At 39.8% G+C, this 19,719-nt stretch overlaps 3 protein-coding genes across 3 annotated transcripts; 2 read left to right on the top strand and 1 right to left on the bottom strand.

The window, feature by feature from the left end:
* The first annotated feature begins 1,580 nt into the window (after positions 1-1,580).
* On the top strand, positions 1,581-4,444 carry rept (RuvB-like helicase 2 rept). The gene is made up of 8 exons (XM_090173102.1): positions 1,581-1,696; positions 1,761-2,013; positions 2,072-2,201; positions 2,261-2,434; positions 2,495-2,712; positions 2,771-3,104; positions 4,020-4,149; positions 4,210-4,444. The coding sequence occupies exons 1-8, from the start codon at positions 1,679-1,681 to the stop codon at positions 4,354-4,356; spliced, it is 1,404 nt and encodes a 467-aa protein (XP_090029228.1). The 5' UTR covers positions 1,581-1,678; the 3' UTR covers positions 4,357-4,444.
* Positions 4,445-5,267: 823 nt separating this feature from the next.
* On the bottom strand, positions 5,268-8,967 carry Rab1 (RAS oncogene family member Rab1). Its single transcript, XM_090173101.1, has 7 exons — positions 8,753-8,967; positions 8,025-8,097; positions 7,760-7,807; positions 7,644-7,691; positions 7,481-7,576; positions 7,290-7,421; positions 5,268-6,076 (listed from the first exon to the last, which is right to left on the bottom strand). Exons 1-7 carry the CDS (start codon positions 8,773-8,775, stop codon positions 5,876-5,878), a joined length of 621 nt encoding a protein of 206 aa, XP_090029227.1. The 5' UTR covers positions 8,776-8,967; the 3' UTR covers positions 5,268-5,875.
* Positions 8,968-9,130: 163 nt separating this feature from the next.
* Positions 9,131-9,861, top strand: RpS21 (ribosomal protein S21). Its single transcript, XM_090171859.1, has 5 exons — positions 9,131-9,237; positions 9,362-9,413; positions 9,479-9,614; positions 9,675-9,730; positions 9,788-9,861. Exons 2-5 carry the CDS (start codon positions 9,364-9,366, stop codon positions 9,795-9,797), a joined length of 252 nt encoding a protein of 83 aa, XP_090027985.1. The 5' UTR covers positions 9,131-9,237; positions 9,362-9,363; the 3' UTR covers positions 9,798-9,861.
* The last annotated feature ends 9,858 nt before the right edge of the window (positions 9,862-19,719 follow it).

The raw sequence follows: 19,719 nt of genomic DNA, 5'->3' as shown, positions 1-19,719 counted from the left end.
TAATTTAGTGAACTCAAAAATTCAAAACCGAAAAATCCAAAAAGTTACTTACTTCAACCTTTCTCCCAGTTATTAGTTTTGTTTTGAACTTGGTTTACGTTTTAGTTTTACTTTGCTATTCTAGAAAATTCCATAACAAAGAACACGCGAATAATCTAGCCAATAGGCGCTAGAATAAACAACTTCTGCCTTTCGCTAAGAAGTTTTAATACACACGGTATGAATAAGTTACTCTTTATATGGTCCTTGCCGCTGTAGCCTAAAGAGAGGTGCCAGAAATAAGCACTAGTTCAGAAATTTCAAAGCGTTCTCCTCTGATGGCCTTGAAACTCAACAAATTAAAAAAAGACCCACGGTTATTCGACCAGTTTGCAAACTATTTGAAAATACCAAATACTTTTTCCCTATCTTTTCGCATATACGACTATTTGATCAAGAAAAACGAATATTCGCGAACTTTCCCAAGTGCTATTCGATTTGGTATTCGATCGAATTATTTGGTCTAACCAAATATTTTGCACACTCCTACCGATTTCAAAATATTTTTAAGAAAAAAGTTTTTCTTTATATAAGGCCTAAAAATTATAAATCTGTAAAGGGATAAAAAGTTATTTATTATAACCGACAGAGGGAAAAAAGAGATTGTCCAAGTGGAAGCACTGCAGTTGAGCAGTCAAAAAAGGAAAACGCTATTAACACAATGTCTACCACATAAATTTAAACTCGGTCAATTCAAAATTTAAACTGCTATAGACTGCACTAAACTCTTCGCAAAACCTAGGAAAGATTAATTTTGCGAAATGGTGTTAGCAGAGAACTCTGGTGTTAGCTAGCCCAGCTTGTTTGTGGATTTTAAGGGAATCTCCAGCATTATTCAGACATCCAAATTGCCATCTATCGTGAATTTATCATATATAAAGAATGTTATTATTTGGCAAACGAATGATAAATTTATTAATGTATTATAATCTATTCAACTTAAATTTATAAAAGCTTTGATTTAAATATCTAAATATTCTATCGGTTCATTAATTTCGGACGTTCATGGAAAATCCATTGAGTTGGGAATATTAATCTAGAGATCCAATCAAATCTGCTCCCCGCGAAACAAGTTTTTGAAAAATACGAATGTGCCGTCTGCTCTAAAATGACGAGCAAACGTTATCATATGACTCGTGGCGCCATCCATTATTTTGAAGAAAAAAAATATTTTTGCTTGAAAATGCGTCTTATTTGAACGAATCATTGAGAGATAGACGGCGCCACGGGTAGAATGATAACGTTTTCTCGTCATTTGGGACGCCGATGGGAGCAGACGACAGTATTCTTATTTTTAAAAACTTGTTTCGCGAAATACTGAAATCCGACGTTTCGATTGGACCTCTAGATTAATATTCCCAACGCAATGGGAAAATCCACGGCCGCCTCCACGCGCTCGCTCTCGCGGCCGGTAGTAAATCAAGTATTTCACAAGAAAGGTAGCCCCATCTATAGTATAAAGTATTAGTATAGTTCGCCATCGCTAGATACCAGCACTTTACAGATTTCCAGTACAGTATTAAAAATTGTAATACTTTAATAATAACCTCGTGCATGTTCGTAATTGAAACAAAGAAGCAGTTCCATGAAAGAAGTATCGTTTATTTTAAGTAATTAAGCTAACTTTCCGAATTCTGCCATGGCGGGTATTACACAGGTATGTTTTTTCCCCAGCAGGATATATCTAAACAGTCACATAAAAATAATAATTATTATCATAGGGTACATTGAGTAAAGTTCAGGAAGTTCGAGAAATCACTCGAATAGAACGCATTGGAGCACATTCTCACATAAGAGGTCTAGGCTTGGATGATACTCTGGACCCAAGACCAGTGTCACAGGGAATGGTTGGTCAGCTACAGGCGCGACGTTCTGCTGGAATTATTTTAGAAATGATCAAAGAAGGTAAAATAGCAGGCAGAGCTGTTTTGATCGCTGGGCAGCCTGGTACTGGGAAAACTGCAATTGCCATGGGTAAAATGCATAATGTAAAATACCTTAAACTTAAGTTAAAAAATAATTTTAAATACAGGAATGGCGCAAGCACTGGGACCTGACACGCCCTTCACAGCTATCTCTGGCAGTGAAATATTTTCACTTGAAATGTCTAAAACCGAAGCATTAATGCAAGCAATTAGGAAATCAATTGGTGTTAGAATAAAGTACCAAAAAAATGTTTATCAATCATTCTTCACAGCAATCATAAATGTAATTTGCTTAGGGAAGAAACTGAGATCATCGAAGGAGAGGTGGTTGAAATACAAATAGACCGTCCAGTCACTGGTACAGGCGCCAAAGTTGGGAAACTGACTTTGAAAACCACTGAAATGGAAACCATTTATGATTTGGGTCAGAAAATGATCGAATCTCTAACTAAAGAAAAAGTCCAAGCTGGGTAAATAGCTCATTTTGATAAATCTTAGATCAAATTGAGTGAAACATAGTATTTATCTAGTGACATTATCACAATTGACAAAGTAACGGGAAAAATCAGCAAGCTAGGGCGATCATTTACACGGGCTCGAGATTACGATGCAATGGGACCGCAAACTAAATTTGTACAGTGCCCAGAGGGTGAATTACAAAAAAGGAAAGAAGTTGTGCACACTGTGACTCTACATGAAATTGACGTGATTAACTGCAGGACCCAGGGATTTTTAGCCCTTTTCTCTGGTAATATTAAAAAAGTTACGTCTTTTCAATAAAAAACTTAATTTTGTTTTCTCTTTAGGTGATACTGGTGAAATAAAAGCGGAAGTCAGAGAACAAATTAACACTAAAGTTGCCGAATGGCGCGAAGAAGGGAAAGCTGATATAGTTCCAGGAGTTTTATTTATAGATGAAGTGCACATGCTTGATATTGAGTGCTTTTCCTTTTTAAATCGGGCATTGGAGAGTGAAATGGCACCAATTTTAATTATGGCCACTAACCGAGGCATTACAAGAATTCGAGGCACTAATTATAAAAGCCCTCATGGAATACCAATTGATCTTTTAGATCGACTTGTTATTATTTCTACTGCCCCCTACGATGAAAAGGATATAAAACAAATTCTCAAAATAAGGTAATGTTTTATTAATACATTAACCCTAGATATTGTTAGAAAGAGCTTGATCCTGATGTAACTTATCTTGTTACCTTAATTGCCAGTTTTCTACCAATGGGAATAGATTTTGAAAAGGCAGGAATTTAATAGGCAGGTTAAGCCCTATCTCGCATATTGTAAAAGTGTACATTATGCACATAGTTCAACGAGTCAAATATGCTTTCTCAAAAAAGCGATTCCAATTTCAGTGATGTTTCAACGCAAAGGTTGCTGTATGACATTTAAAAAAAAATTGGTCGATTCCCATCATGATGCGCTATAGGTTATTGTATGGTTTTATTTCCCCAATTGTGATTTCGCAAATAGATAGGATGGCGAGAGCTGAAAGTAAATTGCTAATTTGCTTATAAATGAACTTTGTAATGAGATTGAAGAACATTTAATTAGACTATCCTACAATAAACATTTCAAAAATTTCAACATGTGCTTTGCAAGTGCTCGGAAAACAATGCACTTTCTTCGATGGGCATGGGATCCATTGACCCGCCGAGCCAATGGATCCAATAACAATCCAATTGGAATCGTGATGACAAAACCAGAAATGGGAAAACCCTGTACAACAGTTTTTTCATACGATGCTCAGTGCTGAGCCTTTTTTTGAGTTGTTGCACGCACTCATAATAGTTGAGACACAACTTAGTTTTCGAGGGCTGGCTTAACTTGTCTATTTAAAACAGTGGCGTAGATAAGGCGAGGATTCTGAGTCCAGACCCCCTTGGACCTATCTTTGACTGTACTAAATTACCACCCCTTTCTCAATCCCCTCTTAACATTTACATACTTGGACTTCCCCCTTGATGAATTTCTGGCTACTCCACTGAATTAAACACAAATTTGTGGAGATAAACTGAGAGATATTTCGCTTTCATTTAGATGTGAAGAAGAAGATGTTGAAATGAGTGACGATGCCTTGTTAGTCCTCACTCGTATTGGAATTGAAACTTCCTTACGTTACGCCATCCAACTGATTACAACTGCGTACTTGGTTTGCAAAAAGAGAAAGGTATTAATCCCACATTGTTGATAACCTCGAAAAATATTGATTGTGAAATTTTTATTTTAGGGAACTGAAGTTTCAGTGGCAGATATTAAGAGAGTATATTCCCTGTTTTTTGATGAAATTCGCTCTGCACAATTTTTGAAAGAATATCAGGAAGAATTCATGTTTAATGAGCTTCCAAAGGAAGGGCCAACACCCATGGAAACATGAAAGCCACATTCAATTGAATACATCAGACTTGCTTTGTTTATGGAAGTTTCATGTGTATTTTTGATCATGTAAATAAAACTTTCATATTCGTTCAATTGTTTTATATTGGTCAACGTTTTTGCTCGTGATAGGTTAAACAAAAAACACTAATTATTTTCCTGATAAATTGGTTAGCACCGAAATTACCTATTAAAAAGCTCATTCAGCTACCTCAATTCCACAAGCTTACCTCACTTGTCCCTTAAGCTAAGGTAATAATCGGTTTACTAAATTGTATATATAAAAGGCATTGGTAATCTTACAATCAGTTAAACCTAGGAACAACAAACACATCATCCCACACAAGGAAAACGCAACCAGTCAACAGTCATGCATACAGTTATCATTGGTTAGAACACCTGCATTCACCCGAAGAGGAAAATTCAGAAATTGTCTTCCCCCTTTTCGTAAAACGTTCAGCTTAAAGGTTTGTCCAATGAAATTTGTACACAACACTGCGTTAGTGTTTAAGGGCTAGCTGTGTTCTCATTGTGTTTGTTGCTCCTAGGTTAAAATACAATATCAGCCAACACTAGTTTCTGCTACTGACATAAAACAGAAATGTGTTCTAAAAGTTAAGAAATAAAAACATTATTTCAAAAGTACTTAAATAGGCAAAGGTGCCAAATCCAGATATTTTAATTAAAACACCAATATTTCATTACATGGAACTATAGTAATTTTGGTTTCTTTTAATTTCAAGTGCAATTAAATTATTTTTATAGCTATTCAGCTTTTGTTTTCGCTTCCTGGACCAAATTGGATATTACAATTTTTTCATTTTCCCCCATTTATTTTCCTTGAAGTACGTTCTTCTAAATGTCCCCCGAATAAATTGGAATGGCGTTTTAACAAAATGTTGCGTTATTCTAAATTTTTTTTTTTTTTTAAATATAACCCAGGGAATCAAAAGAAAATCTTTAGTTTTATATTAATGAAACTCTGAAAAAAAATTAACATACATTCCGATTTTCTTTACACGTTAAGGCATAAATTATACAAAACCCCCGACAACATTTCGGAGGTTTTTAAAAGCGGCCAAAATTGACACAATTTCTTTTTCAAATAGAGAAAGTTCTAAATAAATTTTTCCCCTCTGTATCAGTCATTGTAAAAAATACGTAAATTAAAGCTTAGGCTGTTTTTGCAGAGGGAATAGAAATATTTTACATCTAAACGTCTATATCGGTACTCCCAAACAGAAAATACCTCCCAAAAATTGCCTAAAATTTAACCACAGTGTAAAAACGTCTATGCCAACAAAATATTAAAGTAACGGGTGATTTTGGGGGGAGAAAGGCTAGAACTAAATAGAAGGGGCGGAAAATAAAATGTTTTAGCTAAAGTGTCGTTCATTTAAATCTTTTAGTCAGCTTAATATATATAAACAAAGGAGGAAATTATGGAAAAAGTTCACATCTTTCTATCAAAGTTACAGTTGCGGAGTCTTCAACCGTTCATTAATATCCCTAAGATCACTTCAACAGCATCCTGAACCTTGCGATTTAAGGGGAGTGCTGGGATTGATCTTATCACCAGGTCGAATGGCTTCCCCGCCCGACGTTGGAGGTCCCATGCGGTTCTTGATCTCAGCAGCCATCGTCATGAAGGCTTGCTCAACATTAGTAGCGTTTTTCGCACTCGTCTCCAAAAATGGAATGGCCAGCTGATCGGCAAACTCCTATAAATAATCCAAATGTCAAATTCATTCCACTCGGGTAAAAAAAACCAGGCAGTGTGAGAATTCATTACTGGTCCATGAGGCATGAAGTATTGTAATGGTACCAAATGGAGAGCCTAAAACTAACCCAACCATCCATAAAAAACAATGAAAAGGCCTCTTATAACAATTAGAATGTAATTTTACTGCTCTTCGCCGCTTTCCCATTGGTTATTGTCTTCTGTGCTAAACTCAACTTAGACTCTCCCTTTTGCTGCTTACTTTTAGAACTTGGCAAATATAGCACCACCTAACACTAATAGGTGCCTTCTCTCGGCCAATTCAAAAACTAGTAAAGAGACTCAATGCTACATGGAAATTTTCAACGAGATATTCGCCACTGTAACACAAGCAGCATTTTTGGGTTAAAACTAACTGGTCTAAAAAGGGTCAGTCAAAAGTCCTCCAATCAAAAAAGATCCTAAGAAAAACTTCTTAAAGGGAATAGAAGTGCAGGTATTTGGTGAGGAACACCAACACTTGTAATATTGACCTCTCCGTTATATGGCTTTAAATATATCTGGCACTGGTTAGTGAATTCTTGCGAAATTGTTAGGAGTCTTCCATAAAGAATGCTTTAAGGCACATTTTTAGCTGCAAGGCTTTAACAGAACTTTTCTACCTGGGATGTTTCACCCCTAAGCCCACTGACGGTCCAACCCAACCAACTGCCTGAAAGCGAGACAAGAAATGGGTGGTTTGGTAATTATAGGGCTACAGGATTGTTTGAATTTCATATTAGGTCAATAAGAGGAGGAGCTACCTGAAATTTATTAGAAATATTTAAATTATTATGTGGCCCTTTAAGAATTAACAAAGACGTATTTCTGACCTATGCTGCACTTATGTAGTCTTTAAAATATTTAATATCCTACTAACACTTATTTTAGATTGATTTCTACAGTTTCTCCTCACCGCAATATCTATCACAGGTAACCAGATTTTTAAGGAAAGCTTCCAATAACAGACAGAAAACTCACACAAAATCAAATAAAAAATAGATTTTTAGTTAGATTCAGATTTAATTTAATAGAGTTGAAATCAATAGAGGCAACTCCACATTAGCCTCAGACTAAGAGATTTAAATCTAGAATTGTTAATGTTTAGGTCCCACCTGATACTTTGAATTCTTACACGAAACCTTCGAGCAATAATGTAATAAAACAATTCTGACCTTAGCCGTAGTATAATCAACAGCTTTCTTTCCTGTGATATCACATTTATTTCCCACCAGAAGCTTATTTACGTTTTCACACGCATAGCGGTCAATTTCTTGTAGCCATTGTTTTACGTTATTGAATGATTCCTAAGTATACGAACCATATATTAAAACCTGAGAATTGATATTAACAAAATCAATTCTACCTGGTCAGTGACATCATATACGACAATAATTCCATGAGCTCCTCTGTAATAACTGGAAGTAATTGTTCTAAACCTTTCTTGCCCCGCTGTGTCCCACTAAATAATTATAAATTGTTAAGTAATAAGTGGAACTAAATGTAGGCTAAGGAAAACAAATTCTTACAATTTGTAATTTTATGGTTTTTCCATCTAACTCTATGGTTCTGATTTTCTGATAAAGATACAAAAAACAATTTTAGAAAGAAATATACCCTCATTGTAAATAATTAAGTTACTAACAAAGTCTACTCCGATTGTACTGATGTAACTTTCTGTGTATGTGTCATCCTAAAATATTAAATAAATTCATTTAAAAAAAATTATAGGGGAGGCAACAGGGCAGAGGTCAAACTTTTTTTGAATCTTGCACCACATTGAAAATTTGTGGCAAAATCTGCCATTTTAAAAAGTTTTGGATTGCAAAAAAAACTTTTTTAATCTTTTGATTGAATATAATACAAGATTCCTAAAATGTTGGAGCTCTAGACCAAGGAATGTTTCTTACCGCAAAACGTAAAAGAAGACACGATTTTCCTACACCAGAGTCTCCAATCAACAAAAGTTTAAATAAGTAATCACTGAAATTATAAAGAGCAAAATCTAACAATCACAAAAATACAATTTTTTTTTACTTTGGAACTATAATAAATTTATGTACCATGCTTTATGAAGATAAGATATTATGACTTTTTCATAGTATAAAAAAACTTAATATTAACCTAATATGATATTAATAGAAACTATTAACCACAAACAGCTCGGCTTTTGCTTCAAATATAAAATAGGCAATAGTTTTTAAACTATATATATATATATTATCTATCATAAGTTGTTTACTCTAGGCTTGTTTAATAAAGAGTTAATATTGGGTTTACTTTCAAATGACCTTATAGACTTTCACAATAAATGTTGTTTGTTAATTAATAAACAATATGAAATGACGGTCAAATATAAAATGCATATCGAATACTTAACCCAAGAAAATTGGGACTTCCACCGATAATAGTGTTTTTACAGCTAATTATAACTAGACAAAATACGATTGAAAACCATGAAGAGAACAATGCTTGACGAAACACCGAAATTAGTCATTTAATGCAAGGTCTTACAAAATTTTGTGACGCTTTAAACCTTGTTTAGGCCTTTACAAGGCTTCGCAAGTTAGGCTTAGAAAATTTCGCCAAGTAACTCCTACTAACATATTTTCATACAAAATAAAGAATAATAACTTACTATTCGGGGTTCATTGTGGACATTTCTCAGTATAAACTGTTTAATTTCGATTCTTTACTATTTAGTTATTACGAAACTTATTTTGGGCGTAAATGTGAAAAATACGTAATTAAGCGAATCTCTTGCCCGGAAATAAAGGAACGTTTACCACCTCCTTTCAACTAAACGTCATAAGACTTCGCTTGACAATTTTTGAAAGAGACTACCGCTCTCTATCGGTGGCCAGGGGAATCTATTAACCGCCCAATGACAAAATGCCAGTGAAATTACGTCATTCTCAAAACCTAAAAATTGACCAATCAAATTTCTATAAAATGCTTAGGTGAAAGAGCTTTTCGCATTCGCCGGTAGGTGGCTGAAAATTAACTCAGCCATTTTTCGGCAAAGTTGTTTAAAGTACCACGTTTTCCTAGTGTGTTCTCGAGAACAAAAGCTTTTTTTAAATATTTTGCCTTTTTTAAAGTTAAAGAAAACAGCAATCAAAAGTAGGTGTATGATAAAAAAAATTAAGATGATTTTAATTTTGTTTAATCTATATAAAATTTGGTATTATTAATTAAAAATATTTTACTTAAGCCTTAGTTAATGCACGTGTCCATTTTCTTTTAGTCATGCAAAACGAAGCAGGAGAATTTGTAGATCTCTACATTCCACGTAAATGGTACTATAAAGGCGTTTAAAGAACTTAAGTATAGTTGATATTTATTATCTGAATTTTTATTGTAGCTCTGCCAGTAATAGGATCATTCATGCTAAAGATTATGCCAGTATTCAAATTAATTTAGCTGAAGTAGATGAGTCTACAGGACGGGTAACTGGAGAGTCTAAGGCATATGCTATATGTGGAGCTATCAGAAGAATGGTAAATTCAAGAAAATTAGACTGCTTGTATAAGTACTAATATTATTATATCACACATTAGGGAGAATCTGATGATTGTATCAATAGGTTAGCGAAGAAGGATGGAATTATTCGCAAGTATGTAAATCCATAACTGGTGTTATAAATGTTTTCTAACAATTTTTTAATTTATAGGGATTTCTAAGAGATTTCTAATGAAATTGTAAACAAGTTGTTTAAATGTCAATAAACAAATAAAAAAAATATAATTTTTTTTTTACATATTTACAGGAACTATAATAAGCATCATTTATTATAGACATATAAAAGAATCCAAACTGCAAGGTATTATGTAGCATAGCTTGTCATAAACTGACTGAATGTAGTGCTAGAAATACAAAAATTAGGTGAGTTAGAGAGGGACTAAATAATTGGGATAATAAATAATACAATGTATGTACTATTAGAAGTACATAATATCACCCATTATGAGAGAAGTGTTCATCTCTCTGTATTTTGAATTTTATTTAATGTAATCATAAGTAAAATTTACTGACCATTGTTAGAATTATAATAATATGAATTAAAACAAACTACTGATACTACGTGGCTCACAAGATATTTATTTGAAATTAAAAATCTGCAAGCTTTCGGCTTTAAATAGTAATTAACTAAGACAGTTACTTGGGAAGGGGTCTTGAACCTGAAAGCTTGCAGATTTTTAATTTCAAATAAATATCTTATGAACCATGTAGTATCAGTCGTTTGTTTTAATTTATATTATTGTTAGTTAATGCACTCTTGAAACATGTACTTTCGCAAGTGCCCGCTGATATTTTCAAACAATTCAGGAGAAACAAGAGCGCACGCGAAAAACACTATATTGCTATTTTCTAAATTTATTACAGATGAGAAATGTTATTTTAAGTAAATATCTCTAACCAGTGTAATTTTCACGTTTTATGCTATAGTATTGACGTCCATTGTACATCCCCTAATATCATAAGTTTTTTTGATACTTCTAAGTAGTCAAATGACTATGCTGCCAATGGCGGATATGCTTGTCCAAATAGACCTATACTCTCTCCGCACTGGGTGTCAACGTAGCCTTAATATAAACCTGAACTGCTGAACCCGACGTTTCTCTAAACCCGTTTGGTGCAAGGCTAGCTTGAAATGCCTCAAAAAAGAGAAATTTGATTTTCCCTCAGAAAAATTCGTTCCCTCCCGAATAGGAAACAAGTTCACCAAGAAGGCGATAAGATTATTTCGTGCCCGTATACAAGTCGTAGTTGGTGTAACTCGGACTAGAGAGCTGCAACGGAGCGGAAATTATTCCGTTTCCGCGGACTCCGTTCCGTTCCGCGGCGCTGGAACGGAATCTGAGCTAATTTCCGAAAATTTGTTGTAACGGAACGGAATCTGAGCCAATTTGAGAAAAATCATTGTAACGGAATGGGATCGGAGCAAATTTCCGAAAAATCTTTGTAACGGAACGGGATGGGAGCAAATTTCCGAAAAATCTTTGTAACGGAACGGGATGGCAGCAAATTTCCGAAAAATCGTTGTAACGGAACGGGATAGGAGCAAATTTCCGAAAAATCGTTGTAACGGAACGGGATCGGAGCAAATTTCCGAAAAATCTTTGTAACGGAACGGGATGGGAGCAAATTTCCGAAAAATCTTTGTAACGGAACGGGATGGGAGCAAATTTCCGAAAAATCGTTGTAACGGAACGGGAAAGGAGCAAATTTCCGAAAAATCTTTGTAACGGAACGGGATGGGAGCAAATTTCCGAAAAATCGTTGTAACGGAACGGGATCGGAGCAAATTTCCGAAAAAAAAACGTCGTATATTGAAGCATGGACACTGTTTTCATTTCTCTCTTGGCTGCTGATTGGGTCTCCCACTTTTCCAGACAGTGAGATCATAATCCCCCTTCTTCACCGGCTCGTGGGAAACATAACTGCAACTGAAGCCTTTGGCTACGTTCAGTGAAGCTTAACGGTCTTTTACCGTTTTACGTTTTCGTTGATTCCGTTGAGACTTTTTATCCTGTCTTGTTGAACGCTTTTTTACGATTGTTGTAAATTTTATAAAATATCGTCTGCTGTGTCGTCACGATTCCGTTTAACAACGAAGAAACCGGCTGGAGGAGCAGGTTCAAATGTTTCAGCAACGCTACGTCACACCGGAAATGGAAGAAAACGTACAGTATAAAACCGGTTCCGAAATACTGCAACGCTTAATTTATTGCAAGCTACTGAACGAAGCCTTTTTCTCTACGACTACGTTGCGTACATCAATGCGCAGATTCGCAAAAGGTACAAAGGCCATTTAGCGAAAAGGGGGAATAAATTGGCGGGGTGACCCGGCTTGCGGTAAAGTTTTAGTTTTACATTCAATTCAATATAAATAATAATTGTTTCTGTAAATTTCTGTATTTAGGAAAATAAAATAATTTTTCCTCATTTTTCAAGACTGTAGACTCTTAAACGCGCCTTCCCAATCGACCGCCATTACCTTACAGTCTACGGGGAGGGTGTTTGAGAAAACCGGTTTTGGGGGGATGAAATTTCTGCGGTAGAGGGCTGGCTCGTTGGTTGTCTGTACGATAATGGCGGCGCCCAGTAAACTTTTCTAAAAAGAGTGCATACTGAGGGAAAGGAAAATATAAAACGGGAGCGGAAACTGAGCATAAATATTAAGTAATATAGACGATTAAAGAAACTGAGCGGAACACGAAAGGAAATAATAATGAAACGGAGCGGAAACTGACCGAAATGATAGGCGACAAACAAAACGGAGCGGAAACGGACGGAAATAATGGGCTAGAAATAAACCGGAGCGGAAACGGACGGAAATAATGGGCTAGAAATAAACCTGAGCGAAAACGGACGGAAATATTGGGCTAGAAATAAACCGGAGCGGAAACAGACGGAAATAACGGACGAGAAACAAAGCGGACCGGAAACCGAGGGAAATTACGGACGAGAAACAAAGCGGACCGGAAACGGACGGAAATAATAGGCGAGAAACTAAACGGACCGGAAACAACGGACGAGAATCAAAGCGGACCGGAAACGGATATATGTACAATACCGGGAAACAAAACGGAGCGGAAATGGTATGGTATTTTCGCTGCTCTGCAGCTCTCTAACTCGGACCTTGTTAGTTGGTAGCCGATGTCCAGAGTGTCGGGGAGGTTATGTGACGTGCCTCCGTTAGCGGATTCCTCGAGAAAGTGAAGGTCCAAGATTTCGTGCGCCGTGGCAAGAAATTTAGGCGCTGATGGGGGTTAGCCACCCTAATTAGGGCCACGCCTTTCCTGAAGTCGGTGAGAGTCTTGCAAATAAGAACCCCGAAGTGTTCGAAAACTGTAGGTGCAGCTTCGATTAGTAGAGTATCGGATGCGTTCCGTATACAGATTTCCAGGACCATTTCAGTTTTTGGAGGAATGGTCACGTCAGAGGTGCAGCGAGCTTTGAAGGAACGTTCAAAAATATGATCGGGTAAATTCCAAGTAAAATCGTTGAGGCTGACGGTACGTTTTCGATAGTTTATGTCCACTCCATTGGTGTAACAGAACTCTAGACCGAGCAAAAGATCATGGCTGAAGTTGTTGAGGACCAGCGCTTCGACGTCGTAACTTTGAGATCCAACATGCAAGGAAAGTTGGGTAGCCCCTATGGGAGCGACAAGTGAGCCATCTGCAACTCGGAGTCCAATTTTGGGAGCAGGATGGAGCCTGATCAAAATGCTGAGCTAATGATGTTCTTTGTGCTTCCAGAATCGATAATGACTTTAATTGATACGCTTTCTAAGGAAGCTGGGATAGTGATGAGTTTGTCAGGCGTACTAAGGAGGAGAGAGGTGATATGGGTGGACGACCTAACTCCTCCTAATAGGGTCGTCGGTTCCCTTTCCCGAGTTCCTGGGATAGGGTGAGTTAGTTATTCCCCGCCAGGGGTAGTTTGAACGGCCTTGGAAAGAACTGGACCCACGGTGGTCGTCGGAGGGGTGACGGTAAGAGTCTCTACGATCGGTAGAAAGAGAGCGGTATCCATCCCGTCGGTCTCCTGAAGGCGATCGGTATCGGTCACGATGGTCGTCAAGCTCTAAGCCACGAGAGGCACGATCGTTCTGGCAGGAAGAGACGAGGTGATTGTTGGAGCCACAGTTAAAACAGCGTCTACCAGAGCTTGAGTCGTGGTCACGTCGTCGCCAGAGTTGTCGAATTTCCTCCATGTCTCTCCGTAGGTCCTGTACTTCGGTGCGGAGATAATGCAGTCCTTCGTTTCGTGGATGGAGTGTATAAAAGTGGGTGATGACGGATTTGACGAGTTTCTGGCAGAGTGGGATTGATTTTGTAAGACGGTGGCGAGGAGATCGAGAATACGACCCTCACTTGAAGACGTTGGAGTAGCATTGGTAGTGGTATGGACCGTTGCTAGTAATTGAAGTTTCGCTAGAAACTGAAAGGTAGTGGTGGGTTCCATGAGAACCCTTTTGTCACGAACTTCATTGGTAAGGCCCCGAAGGAGATGATTAACTTTTTCTTGCTCCGTCATAGCGGGATTAGCCAGGGAGCCCAATACGAGGACATCCCGATAATACGTGATTGGATCTTCACCTGGTTTCTGGTGCGTGATAACAATTCGTTGATGTCAGAGCAGTTTCCCAAGTGGCCTAATTTCTGTTGGCGTTTGGAGGGTCACGTAATTGGAGAGCGTACCAGTTGAGGGCTTTACCCTTGAGAAGCTTGGAGAGGCATGATACTCGATCGGGTTCGGCTGTGCTTTGCTTAAAAATTGCTAGCCAGTCGTTGACGTCGGTAACTTCTGGATGAAATTTTGGCAAGTCCCTCCGAACAGTCAGCGCTTTGAAAGCTGCTGCGAGTGCTGCGGAAATATCAGCTGCGTTGTTCATAGTGGATGACGTAATGAGAGTAGTGCTTGTCGGGCAAGTCGGTTGGGACAGGAGCAGTGGCGTAGCGTGGGGGGGGCAAAGGGGGCCATGGCCCCGGGCGGCATAGATGTAGGGGGCGGCCTGGCAAATTGAAACCAACGCGACCGGCCGATATTCTGGGTCAGAAAAGTGACATTGGCGGCAGCCGCTGGCAGGCGACTATTGCAGTGTTGTCACAGGCCCTTAAGGGGTCTGAGTGTTCAATAACTGGTGGCTTTACTGAGGAGTCGGGGTCCGGCTCTTGTAACCCATAAGGGCGGTGGCACACCGGGAGATGTTAGCTGAGATCAAATGGTCCGATCTCCGACCTCCGACTTCGGTCAGGTAAGGGCTGGAAACTAAGCTTCAGCTCAAGCTAATGGAGAGGGGCCAGGCATCCTGTCGCCTAGGCGGATTTGGTGGCCTGCTGTGGGGCGGCGGGTCTCCGTATGAGGCGCTGTGGCGCCCATTGGGATCTACGGTGCCGATCGTGCCGGGTTACGCTGGACCGCAGTGTGGCCGTTGTCCCCCTTTAGTCCACCTTTTCTTAAGGGCTTTGGCACCTCACCTATGTAGTTAAGGTGCTGGATTCCGATGCTAGAGCACCCGCTCATGTAACCCACTGCTGTGTGCGAAGGGGCGAATTGGTCAACCCATTGTTGAACCTTCTGCTGGGAGAGCGGCTTGCGACCTTCAGTAGTAGGGTACTACTACCCATGTTGGTTTTGTCACCTGTTCGGGCTGTGGACGCTGGCGTAGGGCATTATGATGATAGGCCTCCGGTGGTGTGGTTCTTTTGTTACCGGTACACTGGGCTATAATTTCTGATAATAATAATAATAATCAGCTAGGCTAATACCCAAGGCACCACCTTAGGCCTAAGTCATCAAGCGACTTTTGAAGCCATTAATTCAGGTGGCCGGGTTACAATGCGTAGGAGGGTGGTGGCAAGCCCTGCATGCCACGCGTTCGAGCCAACAGCTCCCTACACTAACTATTACCGTTAACCTCGATGCACTGATGTCACACCGTGCGCTGTGTTTATGAAATTTCTATGCCGTCAACAGAACAGTCTACGAGTCTAGCCGGGCAACGCGCGGTGTGGCAACACTGCAACAACCACCAACAGAAAACAGTCGACGAGTCTAACCGGCTCGAACGAAACGTCAGTTATTGTTATTGAGAAGCGCGGTGCAGTTACTATTTAAAATCTACAATGTCGTTCAGATTAACAAATCTGGGTATCGTGGCAATCGAACAAGAGGTACAAATTAATATTGACCATTGCATAAAAGAGTTCGCGTTGCAAAAAACACGCAGAATAAAATTTTAATTTTTTAACGACTTGAATCATTTTGCAATCAACAGAGTATCACAGAATTTTTGCCTACTTTTTTTGGGGGGGGGGGCGGCAAATTTAGGGTTGGCCCCGGGTGGAAGAAATGCACGCTACGCCACTGGACAGGAGTCCAAACTCCGGTTGAAGTCGGAGATTGCGCCTGGAGCGGCGAGAAGGATTAGAGGCGTTCTCGGCTGGTTGTTTGGCGTAGGTGACTGGAAAGGAGTCTCTTTCCCCGGTAGCTGTGACTGCGTTGGGATTAGCGGCAACGAACGGTGAATCTGAATTGGAGGCGGGAGCCTCTTTGGGTACGTCGGCGTTGGAGTCGACGTAGGGGTCGGCGTTGGAGTCGACGTAGGGGTCGGCGTAGATCTCGGTGTCGGAGGAGTCGGTCATGCGACGAGGAATGTGAACCTGTCCGGCACCTCCACCAGTTGTTACGTAGGTAAATAACTACAAATATATTTTATTTAATACATACAATTTTTTACAGAAATTACTGTCGAATTCGGATAGTAGGAGGTAGAGTCCGACGCCGATGTAAAAATGATCAGTGGCGGCGTGTCTCATTTTTAGAGCCTTTGGCGGCGGCGCGCCGACAAATTTTCAACGGTGGTGGCGTAAGGATAATTTAACCAGCGACGGCGGCGCTTTCCGGCGTAACAGTGGCGAATGCAGTGTGGGGGAGGTATAAGATTTGCATGTGATTTGATGTTATGTTATTACACTCATATCTCAAAATGTCATTTAGCGCCCCTTCGAGTTTTTCTGTATCCACCACTGCAGCGAAATCATTAAAAAGGCCCACAAACAATGTAAAAAAATATAATACAGTAAATACACCAAGAGAGACCAGAAACTAAAATATATTTCTTTATACTCTTTCATCAAGGGAGTCTCATGTACGAAAATAAATGCTATTGGCCGAACCAGGTGACGTCACTTGTAACTTTGAGAAGCCTAGCATTTTCCGAACCAGTGACGTCATGTACTACAGTAGAAGGCTGAATAACAGACCTAGAATCAGACGACGGGTAAATCAAAGCCCCCTTTTCGAGGCAACCTTTTCTAGTCCAAATTTTACCAATCTTGCTCTTTCATAGAATTTCTGCTAGAAATCATTCATTGAACAATAACTATAAAGACTAGAGTAAGAGCCCTTGGATTTTTTTAGAAAATAGGAAAATAGTACGGCGGTGGTGGCGTAGCGCGCCGAAAATAAGGGAAAAGCCGGCGTGAACCGCGGCGGCGCCGTACTCTAGTAGGAGGGCAGGGCTGGCTTTTCCAGCCGGCGACCTTACCGCGTTGCTTGAGAGGCTTCGCTTTTGCAGCGTTAGTCCAGCTCAAGAGCTTTATCCCATAGAAACTACCATCCAAACTATGTTTATCCGAAGACCCCTTTTAAGGGAGACGGGAGCGACACGAGCGCCTTTTATTCCCTAGCGGGAAACGTTGCTCGGCCGGTTCAATCCGGTTCTCCCTAGCCGAGGGCAAGGTGGGAATTAGTTCATGCCCGATACGGGGTCAGTTCCAGGGCCGTTCGGTAGCGCAACAATACTCTGAACGACATCTCAACGGAACCCATAGAGAGCATTGTCGGGCTGCGTCAAGGCTGCCCATTATATCCGTTATTGTTCGTGGTTTTTCTCGATGAGCTCGCGGTCAAGTTGTCGCTCTTGGGAGTGGGTGCTCGTATCCCAAAGTATGATGAATTTGAAAGTATGCGGACGATATTGTCTTGTTAGCGAAGTGGTGCTGACCTACAGCTACTATTAGACGAGTGTACGAGTTTCGCGGAGAACATCTGAGTCCACCTTAAATGGTGACTTCGTTCTTCAGAGAAGCAAAATGAATGTTGTCGAGTCGTACATATATTTGGAAGTCGAGCTCTCGGACGATGAAAATGGGAACAGGGGCAATTTGGTAGAAATTTTAGATTTATTAAATATAAATTGTCCCGACTTAAAAATGTGAAGCCTGGAAATTGTCGGCTTATGTTTAAACCGCATGTACGAGAGTTACACTATAAAATACTCTTTATTAATAATAATATATAAATAGTTACCAAATATTACAAGGCATGGCACTAAACTTTCTCTGGAAGAGAGAATAGAAAAGATATGACTGGTTAGGTCGGAGTCCGTAACCAAGAGAGTTAGTCCATTGTCCCGACGTCCCTTATATAGCGGGCCCTCGGATGACGCTACCGGTCTCCAACCTAATTGGCTGGAGAAGAAAGCCCGCCAAGAAATATTTGCGGACTCACTGTGGTGCAATAGTAAGCGTCACCGGTAACTTTACCCCGCTCTTAACCCTTCGGGTCAGAGGTCGCCACTTTCGGAGAATTCCAAAGGTGGACGGCGCGAGCGAGGATGAGTCATCCCTACCTTCCCGAGCAGCGTTGGCCCAAAACAACGAGATAACTCTCTGAAGTAAAGGGAAAGACTGTTAGGGACAAAGCCTACATTTGTGGATGCAAATGTGGGCTTTACAAAAGCCAAGTGCAAAAGTATGCCAAATAATGCTAAATACATTAACCTTAGTGGAAATTTTGTTAGGCGAATGATGGCAAAGGAGGTTAATGAATCGGGTGGTTTCTTTTCCGTAATTGCTGATGAGACTAGAGATAAAGCGGGAGTAGAACAGCTGAGTGTTTGCATTAGGTATCCTAGAAAGGAAATTGGCGTAGTAGAGCGATTTTTAGCATACACAGATTTGCATAAGTTCGACTCTGAAAGCATCAGCTTGGCTATAATTACCCTTTTGACGGTGAAAATTGAAAATTACGTTGCTCAGACTTATGATGTAATGAGTGGGCACGTAAAAGGGGTGAGGGTTCAAATAGAGAAGGCAGTAGGTGGAAATTGTCGGTACGTCCATTGCTATACCCATCGTTTAAATTTAGTTTTGGTTGAATGCTGCTCCAATATAGTCGCGGTTAGGGAATTACTCGGACTAGTTCAAGCGATCTATAATTTCCAAAGCAATTCACTTACTAGGAGTGAATGATTTGATAATTCTCAAAAAGAGCTGGGCTACGAAATAGTTCTTAAAATGCCGCAAAGCTACGACACTAGGTGGTGGAGTGAAAAAAAGGTCTTCATTACTTCAGAAGTAGATTGGATTCTGTTCTATTAGCATTGGAGAACTTGGTTGAAAATGGTAAGTCCGAAGAAGCTGCCGAGTGTCGAGGGTACATATTGCAATTACAAAACTTCACTAACTTGATTTTGATTACGGCTTTAGATGAAATATTAGGTATTACCAACTCCTTGTCGGAATATTTACAAAGTTCGAGAGTCGTTCTAACTGAAGCTATCGCTATTTGCAAAGCTACCATAACTACTTTAGAGGAAGTAAGGATGGTCCTTCAAACAATGTCAATCTTGCCGCCGTTTCAAAGAACAAGCGAGACAAAGTTCTTCGGTCCCGAGATGTAAAATCCGATCCCGAGTGACGTTCCTTTGAAACTCCTATCCCTGCTCATGATGATGTCACCAGACAGGGCGAGCAGATGTCAGAGTCCAGCAGCCGAGAGGGGATAGTCAGATCCGATGAGGTATCCCGAGACGAGCCATCCAGAGCTGTTGACATCCCGAGAGACGAGACATCCAGATCCGTCGATGCATCCCGAGACGTACCCACCAAATCCATCGGTGTATCCCAAGACGTGGCCACCACACCCGTCGAAATACCCACTGGAGCTACAGGTCCTGTCCTTCGAGATCGATCGACTCTAAGGTCAAGGAAAAACACTTGCTGCACGTGCACACCAGTCGACAAGGTCTTCCTTATCTGCGATGTACTTCCGAAGACGGCAGAAGAGGCTCTAGTCACGTAA

The sequence above is a fragment of the Leiobunum rupestre genome, chromosome 4 (assembly GCF_980474605.1).
Source record: "Leiobunum rupestre chromosome 4, qqLeiRupe1.1.hap1, whole genome shotgun sequence".
Classification (NCBI taxonomy): domain Eukaryota; kingdom Metazoa; phylum Arthropoda; class Arachnida; order Opiliones; family Sclerosomatidae; genus Leiobunum; species Leiobunum rupestre.
Note: the sequence above shows the minus strand (reverse complement) of the source record. Positions and strands in the feature narration are given on the sequence as shown.